The sequence below is a fragment of the Neolamprologus brichardi genome, chromosome 6 (genome assembly GCF_056152115.1).
Source record: "Neolamprologus brichardi isolate AB-2024 chromosome 6, ASM5615211v1, whole genome shotgun sequence".
Taxonomy (NCBI): domain Eukaryota; kingdom Metazoa; phylum Chordata; class Actinopteri; order Cichliformes; family Cichlidae; genus Neolamprologus; species Neolamprologus brichardi.
Window position 1 is genome coordinate 23782706 of NC_142109.1, and position 11262 is coordinate 23793967.

General features: G+C 36.1%; 1 protein-coding gene across 2 annotated transcripts; it reads right to left on the reverse strand.

The window, feature by feature from the left end:
* Positions 1-7306: 7306 nt before the first annotated feature.
* LOC102777726 (CD209 antigen-like protein A) lies at positions 7307-10993 on the reverse strand. 2 transcript variants are annotated; one of them, XM_035906333.2, is made up of 6 exons: positions 10816-10993; positions 8956-9045; positions 8686-8772; positions 8446-8588; positions 8243-8343; positions 7307-8069 (listed from the first exon to the last, which is right to left on the reverse strand). In XM_035906333.2, exons 1-6 carry the CDS (start codon positions 10850-10852, stop codon positions 7931-7933), a joined length of 597 nt encoding a protein of 198 aa, XP_035762226.2. In that variant the 5' UTR covers positions 10853-10993; the 3' UTR covers positions 7307-7930. The 2 variants fall into 2 exon arrangements, with proteins under 2 accessions (XP_035762226.2, XP_087698002.1); XM_087841876.1 differs by having other exon boundaries at positions 8243-8588.
* Between the last annotated feature and the right edge of the window lie 269 nt (positions 10994-11262).

Here is an 11262-nt window from a genome sequence, read left to right on the forward strand (position 1 = left end):
GTCGGTGACCCAGTGTTTTGTTTTTTTATTATTATTATTATTATTATTATTATTATTATTATTTATCTTGTTCCCTGTCAGTCGTGCTCTGTGCTCCCTTTGTTCAGTGTCAAGTCTGCGTCTCTGTGTTATTTATGTTTTACTTTGACGGTCCATTGTCTTATGCCAGTGTGTCTAGTTTGGCTTTCCCCTTGTCTTGTTAAGTTTGATTACTTCCAACTGTTCTCTCCTCCTGTGTCCCATTCCCTCATTATCTCTCATTTTATTTTAGCCCTGTGTTTCTCTCTGTCAGTGTCGCGTTGTCCCCTCTCCATGCTGTGTGTTTCTCCTTCCATGCTCCCTGAGCTCTCCATCCTTGGTTTCCCAGTGTTTTTGTTATTAGTTCCCAATTTCTGGTTTTGGTTTTGTTTTTGCAAGTTTTTATTTTGTAAAAGTATGCTACTGCAATAAAGCAGCCTCTTTAAGTTAATTCCTCCGCTGAGTGTTTTTGCGTTTGGGTCCCACATCCTGCCTGCCGCACAGCCGTACCATAATAGTCATCTAAATCAAGACTGGAACTGCTGCCAAGTGTTAAAGATGTTGCAGAGATAAAACAGAAAACTGTTGAAAATGATCAGTTTGAAAGTGTAATGTATTACATGGAAAGGAAGAAAGCATTTCCTATTTAAAAGCTGAAGCAATCAAAATTGGGCTCCACTCTCCCCTCACTCATAAACAACAACAACCCAAAATGCTTGAACATCTTGAAGCAGCAGCAGGATACAAATTCACCATCTGAATAATGAAAAACATAGTATAAAAACTAAAACAAAATTGTGCAAAACCGAGAAAGGATTACACTTTTTCAAACTGTAATGTAATTAAGTTTAATTCAAGTTTATTTATATCACCCTCTGATATAAAACATGTCATCTCAAGGCAGCTAAGACTTTAAAGCTAAGACTTTACAGTGTTATATAGAACGGTGTAACTAATGAAACAATAAGAAACACATGATGCTATATTTCCAATCATTTGAATTATTGGCTCCATATCAAATATACAAGAGTCAAATAAAATAATGTCATATAATGTTTTACTCTAATGTAAATACTTGTCTTACTTTATAATTCCTTTACTGCAATTTTAAAAACTATGCCGATAAACTGCTGTAACTGAGGTTGCTTTTATTTTAAGCATTAGTATTAGTGGTGCAGCAGTTAGCACTGTTGCCTCACAGCAAGAAGAGTTTGACTCCACCATCTGGCTGGGGGTGTTTCTGTGTGGAGTTTGCATGTTCTCCCCGTGTTTGCATGGGTTCTCTCCTGGTACTCTGGCCTTCTCCCACAGTCCAAAGATATGGAGTTACTGGGGTTAGCCTCTTGCCCTATGATAGCTTGGACAGGCTCCAGGCCCTGCCAGGATGGATGGATGAATTTAGTTTAATAACAAGAAGGATTCTTAATGCAACTCCACCAGCAGTTGGAGACTAGAACAAAGCCTGGCCACATACAACTAAGAACAGAGGAAACATGCAGGGACATCCCAAACCAGCCTGCGACCTTAACATTTTCATAACTGTACTTAATGTGCTTTGTCTCAGTAAAATATCTGAACAATTGAAGCTAACTGAAATGAAAAGTTTGTCATCTTTTCCCATCCCACAATAACAATTGTTTATTTGTTCTCACAGACAATTCTGATACAAGAGCAGATGCACCAAAAATGATGTGGAATACTTTTTTTTTGAGTATGATGTTGAAAATGTTAAATGTTTTTTTTTTTTTCATTCTTGTTATCACTTTGGTCCCTGTAATTATTTAATTATTCAGTTATTTCTGTGTAAGAATGTATTTTTTTTAACATTTTTAAAACGGATTTCCAACATGGATGGGTGTACTTCAGGGGCAGTTTTTATTACATTTCTTCTATTAAAAAATCCTGGACAACAGTAGAGAGGACTTTCAGCAACGAGATGCAGATCTGGTGATTATTAGCAGTGAAGAGGAACAGGTACAGTATGTAAGAGAGAGAAATCTATCTGCAAGAGTGGAAACAACATTTTAAAACTAGATGGTGGAAGATGACTAAGATTTATCTTCTTATTTCTTTTTCCTGTGAACAAGAACTTCATTACACAATTTAGAGATTTCACATAGATCGTACTGACTGACTCAGAGGAAGAGGGGACGGGAAAGTGGGTGGACGGGACTTTACTGAACAGAAGGTTCATAAATTCTCTTTTTAATAATCACTAATAATGTGGCAGTATTGACCAATCATGACCAGTCATAAAACTGTTCCACAAAGTAGCCACATTTTGCAGAAGTAATGTTGGTCATGTTGTATGAACAGTTTAAAGACGAGTGTAGCTGAAATGCACTCACAAGTCAAATTATTGTTTGTCATGGTAAGTAATTGCTCAACCTTCAGCTAATTGTATGCTGTGCCTGAATGTTTTGTGATATGTTGCAGCATCTACAAGTATACGCCTTAAATCTTGTAATGTTCAGAGACTTGAGTTCAGTGTATGTGTATCACTGACGATATTTAATCATTATTTGATTTATTTAGTAGTTACTGTTTTACTGATCCAGGTTGAACTTCAAGCTACAGCTAATTTGAGGACCTTGTTCCTGTTTGTTTATAAGTTGTTGATATGCATCTCTGATTTCGTGAAAAAAGCTGATTCTTTAGTTTCAGATGGCACAATGGGGAGCCCAACAGGTATAATGGCCGAGATGAAGACTGTGGAAAAATGAAGATTGTTAAAGATGAAAACAAATGGAATGACAGAGCGTGCAAAAGTGAAAACTTTTGGATCTATGAAAAGATTGTGGATCTGTAATTGGCTGTCGGACTAGTATTTTAGGCCACAGGGAAAACGGCTTATCATTATGCATGCAAGTTCAAACAAATATGGACATTAAAATTAAATTCAAGAGATTAAAAAATTGTTCTGACCATAGAAATTGCATAAACATAAGGATAATGACTGTAAAGTATATTAATGCACAACCAATAACAGGAAATATGTTGCGTTGCCACATGTTTCCTGTTTTTGTGAACATCTCCCTTAATGCACTTTCACAGCAACCAACAAGGGTTAGCAGCACTGTGAAATTTCTTTTACAAAGAAGGACAAATCAGGGACTTTGCTGTGTATTAATAAATTACTGCAACAGTGAAAACTGCTCAAGTGTGTGAACAAGAAAACCTCTGACTATGTAAAACTAACATGGTTATATTAAGGCAGATATCCGACTGAACTTTATTTCTATGTAAGACAGTATTAGCGTACTACTACATACTAAATAATAACAATTGTAACTATATTTTGTTGCCAAGACAACAATGTGGCAGCCAGAGTACTTTGATGTGTTACTCATTAAGTAAACTTCTTGCTGTGGTTAGCACTGTCACCTCAGTTAAATTTGGCAAAGCCGTTCTGAATCAGCCATTTTTACTAATAAACTGTATATCACATGAAAAGGACTGAATTTCAGTTTTCTTATAAAGAACTTTATATTATATAGCACAAACTTTTCATTACTTTAGATCAGATTTATTGGCGATTTGTTTAAAAAAAATGCCGAAAAAGACTTTATAGGTGGCTATGTTGTTTAAACATTTTCCTTTTGTTTTAATAATCCTGGTCATGCAGTTAAAGTATCATTGTGGAACTCAGCAACCTTTGTATGGAAGTGTGATTGGATGCTTGTATGTGTATGTCATATCTTATATATGAATATGAACTCTATGCAGGTCTGTACACCTTATAGACCAGGGGTGGTCAACTCCAGGCCTCGAGGGCCGGTGTCCCTGCAGGTTTTAGACGTGTCCTTGAACCAACACGGCTGATTTAAATGGCTAAATTAGCTCCTGTGTCCCAATTAAGAGACCGCACGCTTGAAGTACGCGCACTACGCGCACTACGTACGGTGCGTACTATAAGTACGAGAAGTGCGGAAGTGAGAGGCCTGTGAAATGGGACGGTCTAGCCTTCGTCGCGCTGTTCAGGTTGCCTAGCAACCATGATACTAACCGCGAGAAACGTTACATACAGCTTTGTTTGACAGAAATGAATGAGAAAAATGTTTTGTTGGTCATTCATTTTTGTCATGACATCACTGTGATTAGTTGAGTATCTGAGGCTGAGACCACGGGACTGTAAAACATGATTGTTGGGCTTCATTTCTGCACTGAACAGTCATTTCAAGATTAGTTAGTAAATAACAATTAGCTAATGTTGGTCACGAGACTAAAATCATCTCACTGTGGTAGTGTAAATATAATATGGCCAATATTATAGTATTGTCAGATTATTATGATATATATATATATATATATATATATATATATATATATATATATATATACACACACACATATATATACAACCAAGTTAACGCTGAAAGTACGAACATTACTAATGTCACATAACTTTGCCGACATGTGGCCAATAGTAATGTTTTAATGTTCTTCGTTATTAAACATTCGCACATAAATAACGTCATATTCAGTACTTACCTTTGACAGTTCGGCCGCTCCCTTCTGCCGTATTTTGCGGCAAAATTATCCACACCCACCGCCGCGCTATGAATTGTGGGATATATGGAACCACGAAGCGTGCACCGGACCACGCTTGATATTTGGGGAAATCGACGGCGCATTTGGAGTATGCATTTGAAGTACACTTCGAATTGGGACAGCCGTCGTCGCGTGGTGGTGACGTAATCGCACTTAAAATGCGTACTTCAAACCTGCAGACCCTGAATTGGGACATAGCGAACATGTCCTGAAGTCCTCCAGAGGTCTGGTAACGAACTAATCATGTGATTCAGGTGTGTTGACCCAAGGTGAGATCTAAAACCTGCAGGACACCGGCCCTCGAGGCCTGGAATTGCCCACCCCTGTTATAGACTATAGATTTAGACTATAGGTAACAGCTAGGTACTACTATTCAAATGCACTTAAATAACTGATCATTAGTTAGTGAGAGCACTTCTATAAAAACAGAGGTTTTGCCTCTACACCCACAACTGCAGTTTGGCCCACAACAACAACCTCATCATCAAGTTTGCTGATGACACCACGGCAGCCCCCTAAAATATAAGCTGTTTTTACTCAGGTTTTAACATTCTAGCTTTTTAGTACAAAGTTCACATGATGTCCAGTTGTGCCAATAAGTAACTGTCCACAGAAATCACTGCGAGGTAGTGAGTAGATGTCCTGTACCTGCCTTCTGCACATTCTACCGAGGCAGCTGTCTCTTACTTGAAGGGGTAGATGTGTGTGCAGGAAGCTGTGTGCTTAAACCTGCCGATGTTGTCAAAAACGGAAGAAAGAAAGGTAGATCAGAAGGTTATTGATTAGTTCTGCATTTTCTCACTATATGCCTTTGCCATACCACAGCAAAATAAGTTTGTCCTTAAATACGAATCTTGGTCTGGTGGCGGCAGATGGTCGCCCCTCCCTGAGCCTGGTACTGTTGGAGGTTTTTTCCTGTTAAAAGGGAATTTTTCCTTCCTACTGTTGCCAACAATACTACACTAAAAGGATGTCACAATGGCAGTTTATTTGACTTATGATTACAGTTATCACTTTTTGAACACTTTTGTACAATTCAGTGTTTAAATAATGGTGCAAGTAATGGTCAAGTTGCAGATTTCAGCATCAGTGATGTTGAGATCTGAAACTTGACATGACAAACATACACCCTAAGACTATCTTTAGGATAAAGAACAAGCAGTTCTAGAAGTGATGATGTGGCACAAACAGTACAGATGTCAACATCAGAGGTGTACTTATAAGTGACTTAGGAGTGAGCAATGAATATACCAGATGCCCTTTATCCATTCATTCTCCTTATGTATGGACATTGCTTGTGGTGTAAAGTGTCCAAAGTATTAATACTCTTTGCTGACGTTACAAACATCTTCTGCTCTGGTGATGATGTGCAGAATTTATTGGAGGATATGACTAATGAAATAAGTAAAGTGAAGTTCTAGCTTGATAAAAACAAATTATCATTAAATTTGAATAAATCTAAACTTATGTCATTTGGAAATAGTAGTTTAAATACAAATGCTAAGATTCAAATAAATGGTGTTGATATTGAAAGAGTCAGTGAAAAATAAATTTATGGGGATAATAATAGATGAAAAACTTAACTGGGGGCCTCACGTAAGATACATTCATTCCAAAGTATCACAAAGCATTGCAATACTAAACAAGGCAAAGCAGGTATTCGACAGAACATCACTTCATATTCTCTACTGTTCACTGATTTCACCATACATAAGCTATTGTGCAGAGGTCTGGGGCAACAACTATAAAACCACATTGCCTTCACTTTTTACTCTTCAAAAATAGCAAAAGTTTGAATCATCCACAGTGCAGGTTATAGGGAACATACAAACTCACTATTTTTGCAGTCTGAAATATTGAAAATTGTCGATCTAGTGAAATTCCAAACAGCACAAATTCTATTCAAAGCAAAAAATAAAGAACTGCCAGGTAATATTCAGAGTATGCTTTTTTGAAAGAAGTTATAATTCAAGGGGTTTTTGTAACTTCAAAACAGGGAAGGTGCGTACTACAAGAAAAAGCTTTTGTGTTTCTGTGGAACAGTCTGAATATGGAATTAAAGCAATGTCCAAACATAAAACAGTTCAAAAAGAGATATGAAAATGTGATATTCTCGAACTATAAAGACAGGGGAAATATTGAAATTAAGTGAATATCTCTATTTAAAAAATTTCATGATGTGATGTTATAGTATATAGTATATATTATATCAGAAATCTGTTCACTATTTTTATTACGGATTATATTAGTAAGGAAGCTGACTAAATATTAACTGATAATTTATGGCAAAGGGGTGGGATTAAATAAGTGTTTACTTCTTCCCACTCCCTTTCAACATGTAAATGAATCAGAACGGTAGCAATATTGAAATGTATTGACTTTTGTATAGTATTTTTTTTCTCTCTTATCTTCTTTATTAAATCTACCTGTATATTGTTTGCATGTTTGAAATAAATTAACAAACAAACAAACAAATGATAAAGGCTTATATCCATACTAAGAATATGCTCGCTTGTACTTATTTACATTTAGAATGACCGACCTAATTAACGTAACCACATGCATGCCCTCTGGCTGTGAGAATTCTGAGTACCTGTACATGATTACCTGTTGTAAAGCTATGTGTGCTGTTTACATAATTCTGTCATTAAACATAAACAGATGTTGCATGTAAAATGGCAATGGTTTTTGAATAAGAAAAAGCAATTCCAGGCCTTTTAATGAAGTATATGTCGTAATAACATAATGGCACTGAATACAAGCAGTCAGAACAGTCAGACAACCTCACATCATTCTTTCTACAAATAATTTGGGGGGTTTTTTTTGGCACCCTTAAAAAATGATAACTGTGACAATCTTCCACATGGGTATTTGCATTTTTCTCATTTAGTTTCCGAACTATTGAAGTCATTTACTTGTTTTCCAGCAACCAGGTTCATGTTGTCACACATAACTCGAGAAACAGTTCTTGCTGTTATAATGTAATGAAAAAAGTATTTTTGATATTATTTGCAAACACACATGATTATGTTTGCTTTAAGTAGATCAGTGCTGCCAACACATGTATGAAGAGTCTTTCTACATGTGTTGTACAAAGACACAGTGGGACAGAGGTATATTTTATATGTATAAAAAGAAGATAATCACATAATTTGAACAGTATTTAAATATTTTTCTATGTATGACATACAGACAACAGCCTGCACACCAACTTTATAAACAAAGTATTATGTTGGTTGTCTTTTCTTCTGCCTCTCTGCTTTCACTTAAAATCAGCTGACTGAAATGAATGGTGATATTATATGAATACATTTATTTGTCATGATTTTACATCTTAATATTTTCTGGTGGGTTAAATTATCTATAAATTTTTTTCACAAATCCAGACATTTTTTCTGGCACATGGTGCATCATTCCAGGAGTTTTCACTTTCATAGAAATAGATTTCTCCACAATCTTCATCTCGAAAAAGACTGTTAGGCTCGCCGATGTCCCAGAAGCTGAACACAAAAACAGAAAAAAAGACTAACCATTTTATACTGACACTGAAGTCATGGTATACTGAACAAACAACTACACACAAGGACAAGAATTTACAACTACACTTTATCTTAAAATGCAAGTTACCAATAATAATTTATTAAAGAGTCATGTAACAAACAAAGTTTGAAACCTGATGGTAAGTGTAGTCCCATCCACCCATTTCCATGTCTGTTCTTTTTCTGCGTCAGTCAGTCCAATCCATGTCCGTTTTTTAAACTCTCTTATGAAGTTCTTATTCACAGAAAAAGAAATAAACAATAACATTAAATACATCTGAGTTTTACACTTTTGTCTTTGTGTCCCAGAAACAGATTTTGCTCCTATATACTGGACCTGTTCCTCTCTGCTGTTGATAATCACCAGGTCTGCCCCTCTCTGCAGACAGTCCTCTCTGCTGTCATTCCAGGTGTTTTTAGTAGATGAAACGTAATATAAACTGTGGTTGAAGTATATCCATCCTTGTTGGATATAGCAAGCTACAAAGGACAGTAAAACCGAACCTTCAAAATTATGCTCAAGAAAATAACAAACAGCAATGTTAATAATGATAATACTGTTTAGCGTTACACTCACCTAATTCATTCATTTTAATGTCTTCTTCTTTAGTCAACTTTTTAATAATGGCCTCACAATCTGGTGTTGTTGTTGTATCAGAGCTGTCTGTAAGAGCAAACATTTCCTTAAGTAACTACACCACCAGAGTGCCACATGAATGAACCTGATTCAAGTTAAATTAATTGCAATTCTTCAAACTGTAACAGTAATTCTCTGTCATTTCTGTTCTTATATTATTCAGATGGTGAATTTATGGTCACATTACAAAGAAAATGTAAATTGACTCACAAAAAGCCAGTCGCAGTGAAATGTTGAGTGTAGCTTGAAGAATACACAGAAGTGCAATGCTCAAAACAACCAGTCTGCAGAGTTTTCTTTCTGTGTGCAGGAATCAAACAGATAAGAAAATTACATTTATTGTCATTATATAAGAATGTACAACAAAAATTATGCTGCACTGCCAGGATATGGACTCATGTATAATAATAATAATAATAATAATAATAATATAAACACCAACAGGAGAATAAACAAATGTATGGAGGGGTAAATAAAGAGGAAGTAGAAATGATAAACATGTTACATAATAAATATTGTATACATAAAAAAACAGTGTTGGGTTTAGTGGTTTTTGAGTTCAGTGTGGTTACAGTGGTAGAAATTAGCTGGTGTGCTAAACCATAAAGATTACACAGAGCACAGGTTAAAAACACCATCTCATAAATGTATATTTAAAGATGAAATATTGACTGCGTTCATTTCCTGGTTTGTCAGTAGTGGCTTCCAAAAAGCAAGTCTACGACACATGTTATTGAACAACACCAGTTGTGACACCAGTTATTCTGAAACACAGGGGGCAGGGTGGGGAAGTCAATAGGGACGCTGACAGCTGGGGCTCATATGGAGGAGACCAGTGGCCGAAATATTGACTGTCTATTTCCTGGTTTGTCAGTAGGGGCCGCTGAAGACACCTGGACTGTATTTAACATTTGCCTGAACATACCTGTTGCCCAACAATGGGTACTTTATCAAAAATGAAAGTTTTAAGCCCAATTTTAAAAGTAGAGATCGTGTCTGTCTCCTGAATCCATACTGGAAGCTGGTTCCACTGAAGAGGGGCCTGGAAAATGAAGGCTCTGCCTCCCATTCTACTTTTCAATATTCTAGGAACAACAAGTAAGCCTGCAGTCTGAGAGTGAAGAGCTCTACTGGGTCATATGACACTATTTATTATTATCTGATTATCTGATTATTTAAGACCGTGTATGTGAGGAGAAGGATTTTGAATTAGATTCTGGAATAAACAGGGAGCCAAAGACGAGAAGCCAATATATGAGAAATATGCTCTCTTTCTAGTCCCTGTCAGTACTCTTGCTGCAGCATTTGGATGATCAACTGAAAGCTTTTCAGGAAGTTTTTAGGACACCCTGTTAATAATGAACTACAGTAGTCCAGCCTAGAAGTAGTAAATGCATGAACTAGTTTTTCAGTGTCACTCGGAGACCAGATGTTTCTAATTTTAGAGATATTAGGCAAACGGAAGAAAGCAGCCCTACATATTTGTTTAATACCTGCACTGAAGGACAAAAATGACTCCAAGGTTCTTCAAAGTGTTCCTGGAGGCCAAGATAATGCCATCCAGAGTAAGAATCTGTTTAGTACGGAAGACGATTAGGGCCACTGGGAAAAAAAAGTGGGCATCTCTTTTTTCTTTTCTTTTCCAAATTCTGAGAAAAATGTCAGAATTATGCCTTTTTTCTCATTATTCTAGAAAAAACTGAAAAAAAGACTCGCACACTTTCATAGGTTAGAGACCATATCTCTAAGAATTTTTGGGAAGAGTACAATAACCTAAGTTTTAGCTGAATTTAGAAGAAGGAAGCACTGATACTTAGTTCTTTAAAAGAAGAAACTATTCAATATTTTATAATTATTAAATAAATTCATTAAATTTAATTTAATTGCGTTAGTTTTTGAAAAAATACTTTGAATGCGGTTTATTCCCTAATCGTTTGTTAAAAAAAAATCTTCCACCTGATTCCAAGAAAATCTAACAAGGTGGGGTTTTCACTCATACTCAGAGCTACAATAAATCATATGACACTGACAGACAGCATGAAAATCTTCTAAATAAATTGAATTACTTACTACTGGTCGAAGTATCAGCTCCATTTTCACAATCCATGTCAGATTCGTATTTAAGAACAAACTTATTTTGCTGTGGTGTGGCAAAGGCAAAATACCGAACTAATCCATAACTTCCTTATCTAGCTTTCTTCTGTTTTTGACAACATAGGTAGTTTTAAGCACACAGCTTCCTGCTTTGCTGTCTTTCTTTCTTAAGTTGAGGTTTGTCAGTTGAGTCAGTTTTTGTCATAGTCCCTGGTTCCTCTATGCAAGAGGTGTCAAACTCATTTTAGCTCAGGGGCCACATGGAGGAAAATCTATTCCCAAGTTTAAACTCTACAAGATTATCTCGCGGGCTGGATAATACTTTTTTTTTTAAAAAAACAAAAAAACAAAAAACAAAAAAACCTGTTTGCATGCCTAATCCAGCCCACGGGCCGTACATTTGACACCCCTGCTCTATGCTGA